The following is a 24,216-nucleotide window of genomic DNA, read 5'->3' as shown; positions in this document are numbered from 1 at the left end:
AGTTAAACAGCGCACTGCGATTGTTTATAACAAACTCCAAATTTAAAATAATTGTAATTCATTACAAAATGTTTAATAACTTTTCCTTGGATTATGAGGAAAACAGTATTTGCACTCACTGCATTTAAAGAGTTAAAAAAAATACGAGGGGGTGATGCAGCCAGTACACCCTCATTGTTTTTGTTTTTTTTGACAGGAATCGTGAACCGGAAGTAAACGTTTATTTTCTTGCAACTCGCTGCGGTACAGACCAAATGCGCTTGGAGGAGATACTGCCTACAAAGATACCGTGAAGAACGGACAGTCCTACAGCTACCCCCTCTGTCCAAGGACAAGGATATTTTGATCACACGGCGAAGATCTGATGGTGTGTCGGAGCCGTGTGCAGAGGGAGGCGATCGATAACCGTTTAATGGCGCCGATGGATTTAAACGGGGTTATTATTAATCCAGCGCAGATAACGGGGCAGAATGCGCGTGTGTGATGCGGCCGAGCGTGCGCGCTGCGCCGCTGCAGTATCCGCGCAGAGGCGCGTGAGCCCTCGGCGGCTCGTCGATTCACTGTTGTTTTGGTGAATATGCGCCTAATTGAATCGAAAATGTTGCTGTAGACGAACAAAGAGCTCATTAATATATTGTCGTGATAACACATATCTGTTTACAAGCATCTGTTAAGGTGTTTTGTTCTGTTGGAATGAGCCAGCGCAGAATGCCTGCGTCTCTGTCGCGCTGATAAAGGGGTCGTAGAGCGGGTGTGGACCGTTATCTGAAGCTCTTAGTATTGTAGGACAGCATTTCCGTACAGAAAGGATAGGATTTGTCAATGATAAGCCGCGGCTGGTTTATCTGACTGAGTCTGTTATGTTCGTGTGTCAGTGTGCGTGTGTGTACTAGACGCGCTGAGCTCACGCTGCCCGTCAGGATGGCATCCAGTGAAGTTGGGGAGGCCGGGGAAGGGGACCTCGCACCCGTGAAACCGTTTCCGCACTTGAGTGAGGAATCTTCTCAGGGTTTGAAATCTAAGAGCCTCCCCGTGCTCAGCGGTAGTCAGGACGCGGATCAGACTCTGCTCTCTGCCCCGCACAGCTCGCCCCGGTGCGGCTCCCCCGTCAGGACAAAGTGTCGTGAGACGGAGCGTCGAGGCGTAGCTGCGCTCTTGACGTTCCGGCTGTCGCGGGTGCCGGTGAGGCGCTATGTGGACGGGATCCTGTCAGACTCTCGCTGCTTCCTGTTCTGCATGTGTTACCTCACCTTTATTCAGTCTCTGATGGTGTCCGGATATCTCAGCAGTGTCATCACCACCATAGGTAACACACCTGACAACATTCTCTCCTCTCCTAATCTCAGCTCTTCAATTAAAGGCACAATGTGTAAGATATTTGGATCAAAATATCCACGAACCACAAGAAAAGTGTTATACATTTTGTTGACTTGCATTATCTCAAATGTTTCCAAGATTGTTTAAAATCCAGAGAAATAAGCCGGTTTTATTTTGTAGAAACCATGAAAACACCAAAGACGCTGTAATGTATTGTTACATTACATTATTGTCCCTTTTCACATTTCCAGGTTTCTCAGAAGCGGCAGTCGTCATAGATAGTTGGGTTAACTTTTATAGCGGTGATTGAGAGTATACATTACATATATTTTTTCTGTCCCCATTTGCTCAAATAGCAAAAGAAAATCTCCACAAGTGATTTCACAACTTTCAAAAAGAGGGGGAAAATAGTGAGATTTATAACGGCAGTCAAAAGAGAGAAATATTTTAATATTACCATCACTCCCAAAGACGCTGTATTAGAAACGCCCTCACAGCACAGCAGCGGTAACTTTTTTTTTTGTAATTTGATGCAAAAGTAATATAATACAAAGTATTAGTGTCATAAATGTACATGCATTTAAAAAAAAAAAAAAAAACGTTGCAGGATTTACGGTATTGATGGCCATTAAAGCAGCACTAGGTAACTTTTCAACCTTCATAATATATTTTCAAGACTCTTGTGATGATGCATCGACTTACAATAGGTTGAATGACACGTCTGCCATAGCCTGACGGGGTCTGTATCGTTTTTAATCGTACTTTTAAACTTCGGGTTTCGGGTAGTAACCCGAGAACAAAAAGAACTACAAAATTCGACTGCTTTACGGCATATACGTCACTTCCACCACCACCCCCACTTCCTTAAATTCGGACGTGCGAGACCGAGCCCAACTATCGTTTGTTTGCCGGATGTTATCGTCATGGCCGAAGCAGCACAGAAAAATAAGAAAGCAAAGGTTTTGTCGGAGGAAAGAAAAAAGAGGAAACGAGAAAGTGATCGGATTAAAGGCAGGACGAGGATCAACATTGGGCCAGCGTTTGCTCGTTGGCCTGAGCTGAAGGAGGAGGGGCTACATTCTTGCAATTAAATACATAAGACGTACAAAATCATATTTTAGGATACCTAACATGTCTGTGATATTTGTTTATTTGTCTTGCCTCAAGCTAAAATGCAAATCGATTTTTCAAATTTGCAGATTCATCTATGGTAGCTTGATATTATAATATATTGACGATATATGGTTATTACCTACCACTCAAACATTTAATTGAAGTATCATATAGATTCTGTAAAACGGGAACCAATAGACTAGGCTACTATAATGACGCTGGCTTGTAAACGTGAGCATCGCGATCATTTGGCGTTTGAAAAAAATAAATCCCATGAAATGATATTCATATGACATGCTGAAACATATACCACTGTACCTGGGATGAAGACATTTCACACGCGACGCAAGCAGAACACCTGCATGTGAACTCCTCCTGGGGCCCGTTCTTCGTACGTCGCTAACTCAGTTAGCTGGATTTGATTGTTGACGATTTGGCATGATCTCGGATTGTTTGGTTCTTCGAAGCTCATCCTGGACTTGCTGTCATAGTAACAGGTCCATAAGCTTAAACCTGCTCGGGAGCAGGCTTATATCATATGAACAGGATTAGATTGCATCTTGAGGTGATACTTAAAATCTGTCCCAGCCACTGCTACTTTATTACAAGAGTTCATTACTGAAACAGGGGCAATAATAATCATTTTAAATAATAATATAAAAATGTTATAGTGTATATGTATATGAGAATGTATAATACTATAGACACAGCCACTTGATTGAGCGATTTATTTGTGATGGAATAATTACTTTATATAATTTTGTTTTTATTGGTTTACACACATGTTGTACAGTTAATCTGAGATATTATGGGAGTGGCTTGATGCAGCGCAAGAGAGGATAATTTTATCTTGACCCATAAGAAACTGTCACATTACAAATCTGCTTCAAATTAAATTACAACATTGAAATAAAAATGTAAAGGTTGTACAAATACTGTATAAAATCGTGAATATAAATAATTGGTAATCATGTTTAAAAAAAAAAAACATTTATCATTTATCTATTATAACTTTTATGTTGGTTTGGTCGTTTGGCTGTATCCTTATAAAGGTTCAGAAATTTGTGGGGTTTGTGTAATTTGTCAAGTTTTTTGCCAGGTGGCTTTTTAATTATATGATGTCATTACGTTGCTGTCTTGACGCCAGCCAGTCGCTGCATTGCTGATCGTGGTTTCGAGTATCGATGCATCTGCCCTCTTCAGAGAACACAAGAACGAGCAGTGATCTTAGATCATTTAATCCAGATATTTTAATCAAATCCGCAAATTCGTTTGAAGAACCAAATTAGCCAGAGATCAGTTATCACGATTAAAAGATCTGGGATCTGTCAAATCATCTTAGATGTATTAAGCGAGGTACGAAGAACGGGCCCCTGCAGTGTTCAGGGCTATCATGGTTGTCATGTCAACAAATGCACGTGCCATGCATCCCCTGATGTAAGATGACAAGAGTTTACGACAGTAGTAGAGGACAATACTGTTTCCCAACTGTAGGGGGACCCCGAGAGCAAAACCTACCGAGTGCTGCTTTAAAACGCGTCATCACAGTCTGTGAAAAGGGTATATTATATTATTATTATATACTTGATTAGACAAGGGAACAACTGTTTTACTGCACAAAAACTAATTACTGCACAGTAAAACAGTGTCTAAAATTATAAGCCATCCAGCATTATTAATATGATATTCTAATATTGATCTAGCCTACTGCAGTAACGTTATAACATCATTTTCAACACCCTTAAATGTATCTAATATGATCAACAGCGCTGTTACCCCACATACGCTTGACCAGAAGAAGTGGAAGTTGCAACTGTGGCATAATAAAAGTTCCGCTGCTGTCGAGCCGTGTGTCGCGCTTGACTCTCATTAGCAATCGCTTCACGTAACGTTAATAATCTCATCTAGGGCTGAAACGATTCATCGAGTTACTCGATTAACTCGATTACAAAAATTCCTTGAGGCAAAAATTCTGCCTCGAAGCCTCGTTAAATTCCTATGACGCGCACTATACGCGCAGGATCTGATTCACACGGACCGCTGTTCAATGTTCAGGAAGCACACCATAGCGCATGATACATTTTGAATTTAGTTTAGATTCTAGATGCCTAGAATCACTATAGTAACTGCATGTTTTACACAGTTTATGTAAGTTGATTACCGTTCTTATAGCTGCCACACACACACACACACACACACACACACACACACACACACACACACACACACGCGGCGGCAAGCCCCGAAGCCAGATCGCTTTCACTTTCATCCTCATAAAGTTTGTCAAGTAAATGCTTTTAAAGCCTTGCCAGTTTGAACATTGAAGCGGTTGTGCACTATTCAAAAACAACAATACGGAAAACGTATCCGTTCAGTGCTCAGCTTTTTTCTGTGACACGGAGAGTTGAGCCGTGTCGCGTCTTTGACAACGAGCGCGCGCCCTAAAGGCTGACCTCTTTTCGCGTGAAAATCGCGCGCGGAGAGCAGCGCAGAACTGATAGTAGAAAATCAATAACACACACACACACACACACACACACACGCATGCACCCTCCTCTCTCTCGCGCGCGCCAGTCAGACCAATCGTGGCAATGCATCACATATGCTTAAACTTTTATGTAGCCACGCAACAATAATTTCAGCATGCGTTCACTGTATACACCGGGACGTGATGTTGTGACGCGATTTTTCGAACGGATGCTTCACCTTAAATGCACCGCTATGCAAGTGATGCAAGCCAAATGCAGCGTTCTATTAAAAATGAATGTATGAATTTCTGCTGTACCAAACTGCAATAAAGCCACACACACACACACACACACATACACACACACACACACACACACACACACACACACACACAGGTTGCTAGGTTACCATAGCAAATTGGCTCACCACATGATATATTATTTGTTAGTAGCCTAATGGTAAATGCTTCAGGTGTAGAAATCTATATAAAAGATAATTACTTTGATGTCAGCGCTAGATTACAGCATGAAACCTGTTGTGCATATTAATAAATTAAATTGCTTTTCATTTTCGTTATGTGCTAGATTAATCGATTACAAAAAGAATCGATAGCTGCAGCCCTAATCTCATCCATGAACATGATTTCTGCCCGAGTCCCGTCCTGATTGTTCTCCACTGGCTGTGAGGTGAAGATGACAACTCCCAAGATTTCCGCGCTCAATTGGAATTCGGCATCATCAAGCTGCGCCTTTTGTTTTTCTAATATGCAACCTCTAGTGGTGAAAAACTACATAGTGTGCCTTTAAGGTCTCATGTTGTCTCATCTCGTCAAATCTCACACCAATCTCCGTCCATCCCAATTTCTTAGTTTCAACATCTTTTCTTTTCCCAGTTCTCATATTCTCATTCAATGTTGGCGTTTAAGAATTTCCTGTGTTTTTCAGAAAAGCGGTACAGTCTGCGGAGCTCGGAGTCGGGTCTGCTGGTCAGCTGTTTTGACATTGGTAGTCTCCTCGTTGTGGTTTTCATCAGCTACTTCGGTGGGCGCAGTCAGAGGCCACGCTGGCTGGCTGTAGGAGGCGTGTTAATTGCGGTGGGTGCCGCCCTCTTCTCCCTACCTCACTTCATCTCTCCGCCCTATCAGCTGGAGGAGCTGAACAGCACAGTGGGGGGTGAGGGGCTCTGTGCCAGCGGTAATGGCAGTGGGCTGGAGAGGCCGGCACTGTCCAGGTGCCAGCGGGACCGGGAGGAGAGTGAGCACGCCCTGTACGTGACGCTGTTCATCTGTGCTCAGATCCTCGTGGGAATGGGATCGACACCCATATACACACTTGGACCAACTTACCTGGATGACAATGTGAAGAAGGAGAACGCTTCCCTGTACCTGGGTGAGTCAGTGTGTTTGGGTTTGTTGGAGTGTAATATGTGTGCTGGTGGGTAGCTTGGTCCAGGGCCAGATTAACGCATAGGCTGTATTATAGGCTGCTATGCCTTGGGACCCATGTGATCAGGGGGCTTCTGTTCAGCGTTTTTTTGCATATATTTATGATTAATCTGTTATACTAGTGTTACTGGACGAATGTTTTAAAATAAAAGACAACTGACGAGAGCACAGTGCACATGACGGATTGTTACATCATCCGTCCCTACGTCAGTTTCAGTTGTAAACTCACTCTACACCGGTGTAGGGAGCTCGCGTTTTCTAAACTGGCGCTTGTCAAGAACAGGTTATCTGACTGTTCATCTGACAATGCCCAATGCCATTGGATCAGAGCACTGTCAATCACTGCCTTATTCGCTGCCCATTGTTGCCTGTAAATTTGACAATGCTCAACACAGTTGGATCAGAGCCCTGTCAAGGCTTTGGCAATGTAAAGTCGACATTTTGCCATGCCAATAAAGCTACTTGAATCTGAATTTGTCTGAATCTGATTGTTTTGCGATGCATGCAGAGTTTGTCAAACAGGGAGCTCTGTTCATGCCATGGTATACAAACTTTTTAAATATAGCCATGTCAGTGTTCTGATTACTTTTCGTTTGACTGATCAAGCGATTATATATAGCTAGTATGAGTAACAAAATGCTTTCTCTGTGTCCAAATTTGACTGTATCAATAATGCAATGACTGACACTTCAAATTAAACAAATAAAAATCTCAACATTGTCAAAAAGTAGTCTTTAGCAATGTCTAAATATATATCCAAATGCAAAACCTAATACAAGTAAATTATTACGTCTGAAAACAATGTTCCAGCTACTAGCCATGTTTATATACATTTATATATAGGCCTATACTACTATCTAGAGGTTACACCATGGTAAATATTTAGTACTGTAAAATCCCCTTATAAAACCAATATTTTCTGTTTTTCCTGGTCCCCCTGACTGTTTCTTGGTCCCCTCTGTGCCACCCCATTTAAAAATCCAGCAGAGATTGAATTTCTTCACTTGGATAGCCATTATTAGTGATATATTATCACTAATATTTATGATGATTTGAGTCATGCACATGTGTTTGTATTGGGTGTGCATGTGGGTTGTCTTGGGGAGTGGTTATTTTTTAAGATGCATGTTTTAAAATTGATTAGTACCCTGAAGAGACACTGAACTATTGGACTTAAAGGGAACCAGTTTGTCTATGTATCTATCTACCCATTTCTGTAAGGGCCACCTACCCAAATTCCTGAGATATCATTCTTGGCTTCGCAGTGTTTTGGCCTGGAAATAATGAATACTTCAGGTGACTTAAATTTAATACATTATAATCTGCAAGAAATTGTTTACAGACTGTGTAGTATTATTTATATACTCTTAGTATTTATTAATATTTTCAATTGGCTTTTATTTTGATTTGTATAATTTCAATTTCATTTTAATTTTAGTTAAATTTTGTGCTTTTTGTTTGTTAAATATTTCTATTTAGCTTAAATAGTAACTCTCAATTTTAGGACTGATATATATATATATATATATATATATATATATTGTATTCTCTACATGCAATGAAAAATAATTTAGGGGATTTATCACACCCAAGGTATCACATCCAAAACGTTTAATATCTATGTGTCCAATATTTACTAAATGTATTTACTTTACTCTGAAAAAACTTTTTAAACAGAAAATCAACATTTGTGACTGACAATCTTAATTTTTTTTAGAAAGTGTGCATGGTAATGGTCCATGCCGATATAATCAAAACTGCAAATATAAACTGTTTACACTAGTCGACCATTAGAGTGTATATACGTGCATGTGTGAGTAATGACATGAATGTCCAATGTGTTTGACAGGAAGCCAAAGGGCAGAAAACAGTGCCTTTTTTAGCCTGTTAGTTATTTTTTGCTCTCGGACTTGAATTCTGCCATGGAAAGTCTGTAACTGCTTCTCACTGATGTGAGAAGATACCTACAGTAGCATGTGACCGCTTAAAGAAAGCCCACTATTCTCTTTTGTGTGTGTTTAGCTATCATGTACGTAATGGGAGCTCTTGGACCAGCCGCTGGGTACCTGCTGGGTGGGATTCTGATCGGATTCTATGTCGACCCCGGTACCATTGTCAATATTGACCAGAGTGACCCACGGTTTGTAGGAAACTGGTGAGGAAAATCTTGTCTCTTGTTTGCTTTTTATCAATGATACACAATTTATCAATAAAGTTTACATACAGTAAACTTCACACCGTAACCCTGTCTCTGTCTGGCTCTTTCTCAGGTGGAGTGGGTTTCTCCTGTGTGCTGTGGCAATGTTGTTGGTGATCTTTCCCATGTTCTCCTTCCCAAAAAAACTTCCGCCACGCCACAAGAAAAGTAAAAGACGTGTAAAAAAGGGGGCAGGTGATTTGTCCAGTGATGACGAGATGATGAAGGAAAAGAGCCAGGCCGTCTCGTCCTCCATGGGTTTTGGCAACAATATCAAAGGTGAACCTTAATATCAGATCTAAAGTCAGATTCTAATCTGATCAGATCTAAAATCCCACATCCAACTTGCTAGTTATCTCTTTAAAAAAACAACAACACTTGACCAGGGGTGCGTTTCCCAAAGCCAAATATGGTCACAATTTCTGTCGTTACCAATAAAATTCAATGGAACGTGCGACCATAGTTGGCTAAAGGTGCTTTTGGGAAACGCACCCCAGATTTGTAGTGGTTTCAAAAACCCTCACAACACTCTTTTGGTCATCATTGAAGAACAATGTCACACTATATATATTTATCTATTATTTGTTATTACCAGTGTCATTTTAGTATTATATATTTATATACTTTTATAGTATTTATTCCTATTTTGAATTATATTTATATTCTCAGTTTTTATTTTAAAGCTGCAGTCCGTAACTTTTTCTGGTTAAAAATGATCCAAAATAAATTTGAGCAAGTACAAAACAAGCATAGTATGAGAACAAAGTATAACAATAATAATAATTAGCACGGCTAGATGTGATAAGAGCGATCGTTAGATTTAATCACTGTGGTAGTGCAATTTATTGTAATGTTTTGTTCCCAAAAGTGGTAGTCATGTAACTTACTTGTTCAGATGACATTTTCTGGTGAAAATTCTTATTTAGGTTATACTCCAAGATGGCTGACAGCAAAGCCGCACATACTCCTCAAAACATTAGATTAATCCGCGCTGAGGAGCCGCGCTGACACACAACTCACGTACAGATGATAACTGCAATTGCAGGTTTCAAACAGAGATTGTGACACAGAGGCAAAACTTATGGACTGCAGCGTTAATTTGAGCTTTTATAATTTTGTACTTTTGTTATTTTCATAATTTTTTTCTTTGTGTAATATTTCTATTTAGCTTTAAAGGATTCGTTCACTTTTAAATAAACTTTTGCTGATAATTTACATTATCCCCCCCCATGTCATCCAAGATGTCCATGTCTTTCTTCCTGCAGTCGAAAAGAAATTAAGGTTTTGGATGAAAACAGTCCAGGGTTTTTCTCCATATAATGAACTTCAATGGGCCCCAAACGGTTCAAGGTACAAATGACAGTTTCAGTACAGCTTCAAAGGGCTTTAAACGATACCAGACGATGAATAAGAAACTTATCTAGCGAAACTATCAGTTTCAGCGAGAAACCGAGCAGTATTTATGCTATTATCTTACCTCTTATCAGACGAACGTGATGATCAAAGTGAGGTAAGTGAGGTCACTTATTGAGGTCAAAATATGAGCGTGGTCATAGATATATCGATCGTAGATTCCTAAATCTATTGATCCGTACAAGCGCTAATGAGGCATCTACGTATACATCTATGACCACGTTCTATTTTGAGCGTGGTCATATACCTCACTTAGCGGAAGTTATGGCGGAGCTCAGAGATGATCACGTTTGTCTGATAAGAGGTAAAATAATAGCATAAATACTGCTCGGTTTCTCGCAGAAACTGATCGTTTCGCTAGTTTGGTATCGTTTAAAGCCCTTTGAAGCTGCACTGAAACTGTCATTTGGACCTTGAACCGTTTGGGGCCCATTGAAGTTCATTATATGGAGAAAAACCCTGGACTGTTTTCATCCAAAACCTTAATTTCTTTTCGACTGCAGAAAGAAAGACATGGACATCTTGGATGACATGGGGGTGAGTAAATTATCAGCAAAAGTTTCATTTTATTATTTTAATTTATAATTTTTTTGTTGTTGTAATCATTTTAGTACTTCAACTTAAACATTTTGTTTCTGTCATCTTCATCTAAATCTAATTTTCATATTTTATTTTATTTAATTTCAGCTTTAATTGAATTAACGAAAAATATTTGTAATGGTTTTAGTTAACAATAATAACACTGATTATTAGTTAGAGCAAATTTTGGATGACTCAAATTATAAATATGTCTGTTTCTCTCTCTGCCTTTTTTTCTCTCTCTCTAGATTTGCCAAAAGCAGCCGTGCGTATATTGAGTAATGTGACGTTTCTGTTTGTGAGTTTGTCGTATACGGCGGAATGTGCCATCGTCACAGCCTTCATCACTTTCATTCCCAAATTCATTGAATCTCAATTCGGTGTTCCAGCATCTAATGCCAGTATATACACAGGTACAACACGCACACACACACTGACACAAATATGTCGATCTGATCACAGGACTTCCTGTGGGTATTTATTAAGTGTATTTCTGTGTGCAGGTCTGATCATCGTACCCAGTGCAGGTGTTGGTATATTTTTAGGAGGGTACATAATTAAGAAGCTGAAACTAGGCGCAAGAGAAGCAGCAAAGCTGGCCATGATCTGCAGTGGAGTGTCTTTGCTCTGCTTTTCCACACTCTTCATCGTCGGCTGTGAGAGCATCAACCTTGGTGGAATCAATATCCCTTACACCACGGGGTAATGGAGAAACCCCTGTAGACAAGCACAATAACATTACCTGCAAACATGAGCTGCACTGAATGATGTTCGATCTTTGTTCTGTAGGCCCACGCTGACTCTGTCTCACCGAAACTTAACGGGAAGCTGTAACGTCAACTGTGGCTGCAGGATTCATGAGTATGCACCCGTTTGCGGCTCTGACGGCATCACCTACTTTAACCCATGTCTGGCGGGCTGCAGCAACATTGCGAACCACACCTCAGGAGTGAGTCATTTTGCATCTGTCCACAGACCCTGTTTCACAAACCATATTAAAAATATCAATTGAAATGTAAATTAAAAAATGCGTGAATCCAGTGCGTGGCAACCAAAAATGCTTAGGACTCTGCAAAAATAGGGCTGGGTTGAAAATATTGATTTCCCGTTTCTAATTTCAATTAGCTGATATTAATTCTTCATGATCCTAAGAATTTATCTTTTAGTCTATGCTGTTTTCAGATGATGCCTAAATAAAACTTAACTAAACATAATTTGTAGCACGCCTCCCATCCAATACATCGCAATAAACTCCCAATAAAAGCTTTTTTCTGATATGAAACCGTTTCATCTTTCAGGTTTTATTACGAAATTCAAACAATAAATACCATTTTGGCTCTCTTTAATGTGATGTAACAGTTCACTGTAGTTGCCACAGTTCAAGTGAAGCGGTAGTGCAATAGTGCATGTGAACTTTTTACTTAACCTGTTCTTCAATATTTAATGTAATGTTTGTGAAAAATTTAAATAAGTTATGCAGCCACTATTTAAAAAAAAATGTATTATTGTTATATTATTTGAATTGTCTTACATGCAATTTAAATCTTTGTATACAAATCAGTTAATTTTATATCAATATAAAAGTTTTCGTGTGTGTGTGTGTGTGTGTGTGTGTGTGTGTGTGTGTGTGTGTGTGTGTGTGTGTGTGTGTGTGTATATATGTATGTATAGCTGTATGTATATATATGTATAAACCTATTAATTATACATTTTATATTTAATATACCAGCTGACAGGGTTCCCTGTATAGTTTATAGGATTAGTCGAGATTTTTTTTTTTCCCCCTTAAGGTAAATTGATGTACTGTACCTGAGATATATATATATGTACAGGGAGTGCAGAATTATTAGGCACGTTGATTTTCTGATCATATTTTTTTTCCAGGCACATTTGACCAATTCCAAACCACAGTAATCCTAATAACTACTATTGATTTAGTATTTAATAATGTATAAGTGATATATAATTGTTCATGAAGGCTGGAAATGAAAAACACCTTATATTCAGGTGTGCAGAATTATTAGGCATGTTTTCTTTTACAGATAAATTGAGCCAAAAAAGAGATTTAACTCAGACTGAAAAGTCAAAAAGTATTAAATGCCCATGAGAAGGATGCAATACTAATGCAATACTAGACATTGCAGTTAAGGCATGACCATTGGACAGTGAAATGCTCGTTGGGTCAGCAGGGTCAGACAAAAACATGTGGCGGAGAAAAGACACCTATTAACCGCAAAAGAATTAAGAATTAAGGTGAAGAATTAAGTGTGAAACCATCAGGAACCCTTTAGTCTCCAGCGCCACCATTTTCCAGAGCTGCAACCTACCTGGAGTCTCCAGAAGTGCAAGGTGTCAGGATCTCAGAGACTTCAGTTAGGTAAAGAATCCTAAAAAATGACCCCCACTAAATAAGAATCATAAGCTGAAGTGTTGTAAAATACATGAAGCCTGCTTTTTTATAGGCTTTATAGGTTTTATAGGTTGAGAATGACTCTTGAAGGACCAGCACCACATCCTCTAGTACCACTGTTTGAAGAATTCATCTTCCAGAATCTGGCAGTACGTTTTGGGAGTTCATTTTAGTCCATCCTGAAGTCCGTTTTGCAGAGATGGACTAAAAATGAACTCCCAAAACGTACTGCCAGATTCTGGCAGATGAATTCTTCAAACAGTGGTACTAGAGGATGAGGAGCTGGTCCTTCAAGAGTCATTCTCAACCTATCTGTCCATAAAGCCTATAAAAAAACCTTCTTCATTTATTTTACAACACTTCAGCTTGTGATTCTTATCTAGTGGGGGTCATTTTTTAGGATTCTTTACCTAACTGAAGTCTCTGAGATCCTGACACCTTGCACTTCTGAAGACTCCAGGTAGGTTGCAGCTCTGGAAAATGGTGGCGCTGGAGACTAAAGGGTTCCTGATGGTTTCACACTTAATTCTTCACCTTAATTCTTAATTATTTTGCAGTTAACAGGTGTCTTTTCTTCACCACCTGTTTTTGTCAGATCCTGCTGACCCAACGAGCATTTCACTGTCCAATGGTCATGCCTTAACTGCAATGTCTAGTATTGCATTAGTATTGCATCCTTCTCATGGGCATTTAATACTTTTTGACTTTTCAGTCTGAGTTAAATCTCTTTTTTGGCTCAATTTATCTGTAAAACAAAACATGCCTAATAATTCTGCACACCTGAATATAAGGTGATTTTCATTTCCAGCCTTCATGAACAATTATATATCACTTATACATTATTAAATACTAAATCAATAGTAGTTATTAGGATTACTGTGGTTTGGAATTGGTCAAATGTGCCTGGAAAAAAAATATGATCAGAAAATCAACGTGCCTAATAATTCTGCACTCCCTGTATATACAAATTAATCAATATTTAATCAAATTTAAACGCAAACTTGTGAAACAAAATCGCATCAAGAATATTGTGCCCAGACAAATGTTTATTTAGCTATAATGATTGGCTGATTGTTCTAAACCCTTTTATTTTTTAAGTTTTTTAACCTTTAAACATACTTTAATAAATATTTGTTGTAAAAGAATCCTAATGGTATTATATGTTGTTTAAGTCAACATTTTTCATATTTGCCTTAAAATAAAAATAAATAAATAAAAATAAATAAAATAAATAAAAATGGCAATGTAAAACTTTAGTTTAGGGTCCAATTCTTACTATGAACAAGTTGCTTATTAGCATGCATATTACTAGGATATTGGCTGTTTATTGTACTTATAAAGCACATATTAATGCCTTATTGTGCATGATCATATTCGACATCCATTAATCCTACCCAATACCTAAACTTAACAACTACCTTACTAACTATTAATAAGCAGTAATTAATTTCTTGAGGCAAAAGTCAGAGTTAATAGTGAGAATTAGACCATAAACTAAAGTGTGAGCAAAAATGTAACTAGCAGAAAAATTGTTGTTGAGACGGTCTACGTCAGTATTGTTGACATTTTCGTGTGTTTTCTCCCACTCAGATCAGAAACTATTCTGACTGCGCATGCGTTCAGAGCAGACAGGTGATCACACCATCAGGAGGAAACCACGAACTCCAGGTGGTGATCGTGAAGACGTACCTGAACGAGAATGGTTACGCACTGGCAGGAAAGTGTGAGCGCACCTGCGGAACACTCATCACCTTCCTCATCTTTCTCTTCATCGTCACTCTCATAACCGCCTGCGCTCAGCCGTCTGTCATCATCGTTACGCTCAGGTCTGCGTCTTTCCACGTCCTCTGATATAATTTCTCTTTTGCTCTTTGTTTCGCTCATCTCTCGCTCTGATTTTTCTGAGCAGGTCAGTGGAGGAAGAGGACAGGCCGTTTGCTCTGGGAATGCAGTTCGTTCTTCTCAGGACTCTTGGTAGGATTGGACAGATTTGACAGAATTCATCTTTTATTTCTTTGACTGCAAAGCTGGGCTGCATTTCCCGATAACGTTGTCTCTTAGCGTGCTACAAAGACTATAAAGGTACAACTTCACTAAAGGTATACCATTTCTAGGCGTCTTCCCCGAACTATACCTTAGGAGGTTGCTTAAGGTAGGGCTGTACGATTAATCGAAAAATAACCGAAACCGACATTCAGAACCTCTAACCGACGTATTTTTCCCATGTCGGTTATTTCGGTTTTCACGTGACTCCGCCCCGTCAGTCACATCAAGTGCAGTTTGAAGGCACTCAGAGAGATGCAGGAGCAGTTATCTTTGTTTATAGATGCCCAGAATCACTATAGTAACTGCATGTTTTACACAGTTTAAACAGGTCAGTTAATTGCTGTTCTTATAGCCTACTCGCTGACACACACACACACACAGAGAGACGGCGCGCGCAAGCCCCGAAGCCGCTTTCACTTTCGTGCTCATAAAGTTTGTCAAGTAAATTTGTTTAAACGCGACAACGCGCGCGCCCTGAAGGCAGACCTCTTTACCTGCGTCCTCACAAAGCTTTGTCATTTGTATGTGGTTTAAGCCCTGTCAGTTTGAACATTAAAGAGGGTTTCGACCATCATATGTGTATTATGTTGAACTAATGCCTGATATATTGAGACAAACGAACACTCAGACAGAAGCTTGCCGGTCACGTGAAGATCGCGCGCAGAGAGCAGCGCAGAAACGCAGGATCAACGCTGTCCTGTGACCAAAGTAAAGTCACTAAAGTAGCTTAGAAACTCAACCGTTATGGGCATACATTTTAATACCTTTGAAGTACGTACAAACCACAGCTTCATAATGAATAGAGACAGTAAGAGTAATTCACACACACACAATCACTCTCTCATTAATGCATTCAAATAAATGTAATGTAGGCCTACAGTGTTAATTTATCTGTATCTGATGTTCAACAAGCAGAAATCTGCCCCATATACAATAACTGCTGAAAGTGAACCGTTTCCTTCAAGTATTTTAAAATCACAAAGAAATGCACTTTTTCATTAGAAAAAAAATTCCACCTTTAATAGTAGAAAATATTTACAGTACAAACCTTATCAGTGAACTTACTCAAAAACCTTATGAGAAAAAAAAAAAAAAAGCAAAATAATCGTTCATTAATCGTAATCGAGGTCAAATGTTCAATTAATCGAGGTTTTTATTTTTGGTCAAATCGTTACAGCCCTAGCTTAAGGTATACCTTCTTAAGTGCGACGTTAGCAGGTGCTGTCTGTGGTGGTGGTGCTGATTTGGTTTATCAATGGCTCAAAAATCGATTATTCACTGTATGCAGGGGCTGTTTCACTGCGTTATGTGAGAAAGCGGTGTTCTTTATAAAAGGCACTTCAGAAATTGTTGAAAGTGCATTTATCAGGACTCGTGAGATCTTATAAATATAATCCAAATTGCAAACTAAATCCAACCTCTCATGTCCAAACGTATCATGTATCAACCCACTGGCAGTATGCCATTTATATTATCATAATATACACTCACTTAAAGGATTATTAGGAACACCTGTTCAATTTCTCATTAATGCAATTATCTAATCAACCAATCACATGGCAGTTGCTTCAATGCATTTAGGGGTCCTGGCCAAGACAATCTCCTGAACTCCAAACTGAATGTCAGAATGGGAAAGAAAGGTGATTTTAAGCAATTTTGAGCATGGCATGGTTGTTGATGCCAGACGGGCCGGTCTGAGTATTTCACAATCTGCTCAGTTACTGGGATTTTCACGCACAACCATTTCTAGGGTTTACAAAGAATGGTGTGAAAAGGGAAAAACATCCAGTATGCGGCAGTCCTGTGGGCGAAAATGCCTTGTTGATGCTAGAGGTCAGAGGAGAATGGGTCGACTGATTCAAGCTGATAGAATAGCAACTTTGACTGAAATAACCACTCGTTACAACCGAGGTATGCAGCAAAGCATTTGTGAAGCCACAACACACCTTGAGGCGGATGGGCTACAACAGCAGAAGACCCCACCGGGTACCACTCATCTCCACTACAAATAGGAAAAAGAGGCTACAATTTGCACAAGCTCACCAAAATTGGATAGTTGAAGACTGGAAAAATGTTGCCTGGTCTGATGAGTCTCGATTTCTGTTGAGACATTCAGATGGTAGAGTCAGAATTTGGCGTAAACAAGGCATGATGGATCCATGTTCTCATTCTGTTACCACTGTGCAGGCTGGTGGTTGTGGTGTAATGGTGCGGGGGATGTTTTCTTGGCACACTTTAGGCCCCTTAGTGCCAGTTGGTCATCGTTTAAATGCCACGGCCTACCTGAGCATTGTTTCTGACCATGTCCATCCCTTTATGACCACCATGTACCCATCCTCTGATGGCTACTTCCAGCAGGATAATGCACCATGTCACAAAGCTCAAATCATTTCAAATTGGTTTCTAGAACATGACAATGAGTTCACTGTACTAAAATGGCCCCCACAGTCACCAGATCTCAACCCAATAGAGCATCTTTGGGATGTGGTGGAACGGGAGCTTCGTGCCCTGGATGTTCATCCCACAAATCTCCATCAACTGCAAGATGCTATCCTATCAATATGGGCCAACATTTCTAAAGAATGCTTTCAGCACCTTGTTGAATCAATGCCACGTAGAATTAAAGCAGTTCTGAAGGCGAAAGGGGGTCAACACAGTATTAGTATGGTGTTCCTAATAATCCTTTAGGTGAGTGTATTTTGCCATAGTCTTCATTTACTCCACAAGCAGGGTTAATTGCACGCATCACATTATTGGTGTAAATCACTCATTTCTGTTAATCGATGACCTACTCAATAAAGGCGCAATACGCAAAACATATAATCAACAGCATAGCGGAGATGAAAAAAGAAAGAGGAGAGCGGCAGCAGCTGAATTTCGGGGCGCTCTGTCGGGTTTGTCTTGACAAAGTCGGACCAACAAGATCTTAAAAAGCTAACAGGCATCAGTGTAATGACAATTGTATTCTTAGCATGAAAACACTTCAATTAGCAGAATTAAATTCGTATAGACTGATGTAAAGAAACAGTGGTGGCCACTATCGGAATTAACTGTCAATAGAGATAAGGTATAGCTAAGAATCCTCCAGACCAACAAGGTTTCGGGAAATCCAGCCCTGGACAATATAACAATATTAAAGGTCCCGTTCTTCGTGTTTTTTTGAAGCTTTGATTGTGTTTACAGTGTGCAATATAACATGTGTTCATGTTTCGCGTGTAAAAAAACACAGTATTTTTCACACAATTTACTGATCTGTATACTGCTGTTCTCACCGTCCTAAAAACGGCTGGTGATTTCCTTGTTCTATAAAGTCCCCCCTTCAGAAATACGTAACGAGTTCTGATTGTGCAAGCGGTTCCTGTGCTGTGATTCGACCACAGCTTAGCGCACGTGAAAGCGGTTCCTGTGTTGTAATTTGACAGCAGTTTAGCGCACGTTGGAAAGGTCACGCCTCTTAACGGGGAGATGCATGCATTCAATAATCTCTACAGCGTCCCTGGGAAAGCCAAACAAAGGTGATTTGACTCCTGGATGAAAATAACAGCGTCTCGATGACATGTCGATAAACACACTCAACGCAACAGTTCCTTTTCTCCACGCGACCGTCCGCTTCTCCACGTGGGACAGCAACAAGACCGCGCCCCCTTTTTCGCGTTTCTTTGTGGGCGGAGGTTAGTCTGTTCTACTGCTCTACTGACGTAATTAAAGAAGGAAGTACCAGGATGTAGTCCAAGCCAGCCGTTCGCTGTAGGCTTTGAAAGGGAACTTCTGTTAAATAAAATATCTTGCTTGGCATTGAACTTTGAGCTTTATAATTTTACAGGTATTATTTATGCTCTAACAGCAACATTACACACTAACTAAAGTTTGAACAATGGAATCGCGAAGAAGGGGACCTTTAATATGCTTTTTATTTTACCATATCAGTAGACTCATTTTTGTGATCATTTGATAGAAGTTTTTGTAAGAAGTCTCAACAAGGCTGTATTTATTTCATCCAAAATACAGTAAAAATATATTTTAAATTGCTATTTATTCCTGTTATGGCAAAGCTGAATTTTCAGCATCATTACTCCTGTCTTCAGTGTCACATGATCCTTCAGAAATCATTCTAATATGCTGATCTGGTTCTCAAGAAATATTTTTATTGTTATTATCAATGTTGAAAACAGTTGTGCTGCTTTATATTTTTTGTGTAAACCATGGTGCCTTTTTTTTCGGGATTTCTGATAAATATTTCAAAAGATCAGCATTTATTTGAAATATAATTTTATTTATAACATTATAAATGTCTTTATTGTCTGTCCTGATCAATTGAATGTCCTTTCTGAATAAAAGTATTTAATTTCTTCCAAAAAATAAAAAAATCTTACTGCCCTCAAACTATTGAATGGCAGTGTTTTTAAAATATCAAGACATATATTATATATTAAAAGGCTGAAAAAATATGGATTTTTTTTTTTTTTGGGCACAGCCCTAATGCTGACTACCAAAGCGTTTTAAAGCGCTTGCTAATTAGTGAATATTCAATTTTGAATTTTTAATATATATATTCCCTCTTTCTTTCTGTCTCTCCAGCCTACATCCCCACTCCTATCTATTTTGGAGCTGTGATTGACACCACCTGTATGCTGTGGCAGCAGGATTGTGGATTCCATGGGTCCTGCTGGGAGTACGATGTCACTTCCCTCCGCTTTGTTTACTTTGGGCTGGCGGCGAGCTTGAAGTTCCTGGGCTTCCTGTTCATCTTCCTCACCTGGTATTCGCTGAAGCGGCGTGAGGAGCAGACGCACACACACACGCACACGCACACACTTTCCCCACTGGACACAGTGAGCCACCTCATCTGCCATGCCGGAGGTCATAAAGGCCACGCCCGCACACGCTCCTGCCCTGTCTTTCTGCCACGGCCACCTGAACTCTCCCATGCTGCCATGCCAACTGCACACGCCCTTAGCCGTGGTAACAGTTGCCCTGGGAATGGCCTGAAAGCAATAACTCCGCCCATACGGTCTCTTGAAAAAGTGGCAGTGTGAGTGTTGGAGCCATGCACACACACACACACACACACACACTTACACTCGCTCATACACATGCATGCAAACATACAATAATGAGGGCCCGTTATTATGTAAATGAAAACACGCCACACTGCTTATCGCCATTGCTGGTGCCTTTTTTTAAAACACACACACATACACGTCAAACACACAATATTGCAGTATTTTTGTGACGCACTGATTAGTAATAAAACATTTGACACAATACCTCAGCAGGATGAATACCTCTGATAATCATCACATACAAATATACACATTCTAACACATTTACCATAGTCATCTCATCTAGTTACCTGTAGTGTTAGTTGTGCACATACTCTTCTGCTTCGCCTGTACAGCAGATAAATACATGTACTTGTTTACCTCATTGATTCATCCATTCATGTTTCAGTGAAGGGAAAGAGACTGCACTTTTTACTATGCAAACTCCTCCCACAGCACTGACTCGGGTGTGTTCGAATTGAAGCAGAACGATCGGTGTATAACATCAAAGTACCGTGAGAGCGTTTCAAAAGCATTTGGAGCCATCTGCTCTCTAATCACTCTTGCGGTACTTTAAAGGAACACGCCAACTTTTTGGGACTTTGGCTTATTAACTGTATTCCCCAGGGTTAGATAAGTCCATACATACCATTCTCATCTCCGTGCGTGCCATAACTCTGTCTGACGCACCCACCGCTAGCCTAGCTTAGCACAAAGACTGGAGGTATATGGCTCCAGCTAGCCTACTGCTCAATAAGTGACAAAACTCCCAACATTTTCCTATTTACATGTTGTGATGTGTATAGTCACAGCGTGTACAAATAACAAGGTTACATGAGACACAGCCATCTTATAAACGTATACACTGCTCACGCACTGCTCTACTTCGGGGGAGTGATTTGCTCGCAGCACCTGAGAAGCAGCGTTGTTACTTCCGTCAACAAAACCAGCGTGACTAGGTAGCTGTTTTTGCACAATGAACCCACAGACAAAAATTAAAACTGCCCATCCCCCCTCCAATTAATTCCAGAGAATTACCTCTAGCACCGCTCATTTGTAACTGTGACAGAGCTCGTTCGTGACAACACAATACTAACATTACTGGGGAATTACATTAGATCTAGCTAATGGTACAGCCGCGGGTGATCCGCTTTGTCCTGTCTGTACTATCGATGGGATGGCCGTATCCTTCAGCACACGTTTCATGGTCCGTGTGGCAAATTCCATTTTTTTCAAAATAGTCGTCCTCTGTGAAATGTTCAGAGCAAACGCGATGGTGCTTGATGATAGCTATAGGTGTGTTTGGATCTATATCCAGAGCAAGCATCCATCTATTCATCAGGTCAGCTTTTTGGATTGGAATTCTATGAAATATCATTGTATTACCTGGTCTCCCCTGTTTATTGTCACAGTTCTTTACAATACAGCGAACACCCATGATTGTAAACTATCTAGTAATTGCTGACTCTATTACTCCAACTATGAGCGAACTCTCTGCGTCAGACAGAGTTATGACACACACCGAGATGAGAATGGTATGTATGGACTTATCTAACTCTGGGGAATACAGTTAATAAGCCAAAGTCCCAAAAAGTTGGCGTGTTCCTTTAATGTCATACACGGATCGGTCTGCGCAGAGCACTTCAAGTTGAACACACATCTTTTGATTCACATTAGCCCCTCCCAATCTTTAAACTCCTCCCCTAAAACAACCTCAACCTACCAACAATATTAGCCATGCCCAGACTAAACTCCTCCCGCAGTATCGACTCCACCCAAGCAGTGGCTCCTCCTAAACTTTAAACTTCGCCCACCGTATTTCCATTTATTTTTCAGATGTTCTGTTGTGTGTTGTATTAAATGTTTAGCTTTTTAGTCCTACAGTTACAGTGTGTGCAACAGTTGGTGCAGTGCACACATCTGTTAAGTCTTTGTGACTTTTTTTTCATAACCTTTGAATTTTGTGCATAATATCAGTATTAATAATATTTTCTTCTGTTGGTGTTGATTGTATGTCGGTGGTCAACAGTCATCTCTGTAAAGAACAAACGCATCACGTATTATATAGGAGATACGTCATCTCATGTTCAGACACGCATCATGTATACTCTTGAAAAAATGCTCTCACCCCCTGAAGATGGTGATCTGTTTGCGCTGCAATTGAGCCAGTATTTGTGATGTTTATGGTAAAACGCGTGATGATTGTCAGCTCTAGCTCTGAGCAGAATCAGCTTCATTCCTGATCACTGCAGGAATTTGGTGGAAACAGAGCAGAATAGACACTGAACTACTGCTGAGGAAACTCTCCCTCTTTTTCCCCAATCCTCCCTATGTTACTGTGTTCTGTTTGCAAACAGAAGACACGTTGATACAATTATTTATTTGGAGTTACTTAAAGGTTTGTCTAATCGGGGGCAAACCTGGAAAAATTCTTTATTAACTGTTTTGATTTACTTGTACAAATAAATGCTGTGTCAATAAATTGTCTAAATAAAATTATTTTGATTTGTGTCCTGTGATTTTGTGTGGTTTGGAATGTTACTTTAACAGCTTTACATTAGAAATGTAGTCATTTTAGTAAATACATAACACTGCTTTTAACTCTTTTAGGTACGCTGACAAACCAAAGCTACCATTATGCTCTTAGAAAATTTGCATCTGAACCCAGGATAAGCCATTAGGACTAAACCTGCTTGTAAATTGCTTGATATGCAATATCACCAAATATTGGATTAAAAGATTTAATTTGAGCTTATGCACCTGTTTTTTGAGTGGAAAAGGCATTATTTCTGGATAATTGATTCAATATTCATCAAAATACGGAAAATAATTGCACTGTTTTTCACACTAGTGTGCTTTTAATGTGTTTTTTTGTTTTGTTTTTTTTACAAAATGGAACACAGTCACACTTGTCCTGGAGGACAGATTTTGTATTTTTTGATACTGGTTTATTGTAGTCCTCATTGATCTGAGGATAGAGTTCATCTCTGAGAAAAAGAAAGCATAATAGTGTGTTTGTGTGGCAGTGTGAGTACATGTATCCACGCATGCACAGGCCTGAGGCCTTTATTTTTGCAAGCACACATCGTGTGTATATATGTGAACAGTGTTGGGGAAAGTTACTTTGAAAAGTAATGCATTACAATATTGCGTTACTCCCTTAAAAAGTAACTAATTGAGTTAGTTAGTCACTTTGTAAGAAAAGTAATGCGTTACATTACTTTTGCGTTACTTTTTCTCACCTGGGCTGGGCTTGTTTTTGTTTTTGTTTTTTTTAATAACAAAAAAGTTATATTTTTGTGCAATGGTAAAGACCTCTTGATACCAAAATTGATATAAGCCCCAGGCTGAGGTAAAAATGCAGATTCCCGCATGAACAGTAGAGGGCGCAGCTCCATTCTGGATAATGGTAGAATAGGACGCAGGAGAAAAAAGTTTTTCCAATAAAAACAAAAAATCTAGTAATTTTCATCATCAAAGGTCAGCAGCAAGACATTGGTAAATGAATTATAAAGGTAGATTATGCATAAAAATAGTTAACATTTAATTGTTGGAGGTTTGCATAGTACTCTGATTTTGCATTTGACTGATTTTATTCATTTTGAGGAGTGCAGAATCTTTATTGTGCAAGTGAGATGAATAATTGCTCACATTTAGTCTAGAACTACAATAACCATCATGTTCACACACACACACACACACATCGGCACTTATTTCTCTCAACATGGGGGCAGGAGAGCTGTCAGTCAAATTAATGGGAAAAAGTAACTTGCATTACTTTTGTGAAAAATTAACTCAGATATTTTGTTGTAAATTTGAAAAGTAATGCGTTACTTTACTAGTTACTTTACTAGAAAAAGTAATATTATTACGTAACTCAAGTTACTTGTAATGCATTACCCCCAACACTGTATGTGAACATGATGAACATGCTCTGAACATTTTCTTATTTTCAATCTCTCCCATTAATTTTCAGTGGTCAATGGATAGTCATTTTTGACCAATATAAGCTCGTATCAATGAGGCCTACAATCATTAAGTTTCGAAAAAAGAAATACAAGTTGACAAAAAGATTTAATCCAATATTTGGTGATGATATAGCATTACAAGATATTTGTACGTTGTTTTTGTTTTTGTATGCCAGCCATTTTTGACTGGGAACGCCACAAGTGTGACTTTGTGCCAT

At 39.4% G+C, this 24,216-nt stretch overlaps 1 protein-coding gene across 2 annotated transcripts; it reads left to right on the top strand.

The window, feature by feature from the left end:
- The first annotated feature begins 230 nt into the window (after positions 1 to 230).
- Positions 231 to 22,548, top strand: slco5a1a (solute carrier organic anion transporter family member 5A1a). 2 transcript variants are annotated; one of them, XM_079818878.1, is made up of 10 exons: positions 231 to 1,306; positions 5,844 to 6,287; positions 8,366 to 8,498; positions 8,614 to 8,819; positions 10,781 to 10,945; positions 11,036 to 11,234; positions 11,322 to 11,481; positions 14,533 to 14,768; positions 14,852 to 14,916; positions 19,567 to 22,548. In XM_079818878.1, exons 1-10 carry the CDS (start codon positions 922 to 924, stop codon positions 20,022 to 20,024), a joined length of 2,451 nt encoding a protein of 816 aa, XP_079675004.1. In that variant the 5' UTR covers positions 231 to 921; the 3' UTR covers positions 20,025 to 22,548. The 2 variants fall into 2 exon arrangements, with proteins under 2 accessions (XP_079675004.1, XP_079675005.1); XM_079818879.1 differs by lacking the exons at positions 231 to 1,306; positions 5,844 to 6,287 and adding an exon at positions 7,495 to 7,639 and having other exon boundaries at positions 19,567 to 22,542.
- Positions 22,549 to 24,216: the final 1,668 nt, after the last annotated feature.

This window comes from Gobio gobio (genome assembly GCF_949357685.1).
Source record: "Gobio gobio genome assembly, chromosome: 6".
NCBI classification, from domain to species: Eukaryota; Metazoa; Chordata; class Actinopteri; order Cypriniformes; family Gobionidae; genus Gobio; species Gobio gobio.
The sequence above is the reverse complement of the archived record's forward strand: the minus strand, read 5'-3'. Positions and strand labels throughout refer to the sequence as shown.

Excerpts from the sequence above, each read along its gene's own strand:
- slco5a1a (XM_079818878.1), top strand. The coding sequence starts at position 922 with ATGGCATCCAGTGAAGTTGGGGAGGCCGGGGAAGGGGACCTCGCACCC. Across the intron at positions 8,820-10,780 it reads TTTTGGCAACAATATCAAAG|ATTTGCCAAAAGCAGCCGTG; the intron begins GTGAACCTTAAT and ends CTCTCTCTCTAG. Across the intron at positions 11,235-11,321 it reads AATATCCCTTACACCACGGG|GCCCACGCTGACTCTGTCTC; the intron begins GTAATGGAGAAA and ends TTTGTTCTGTAG.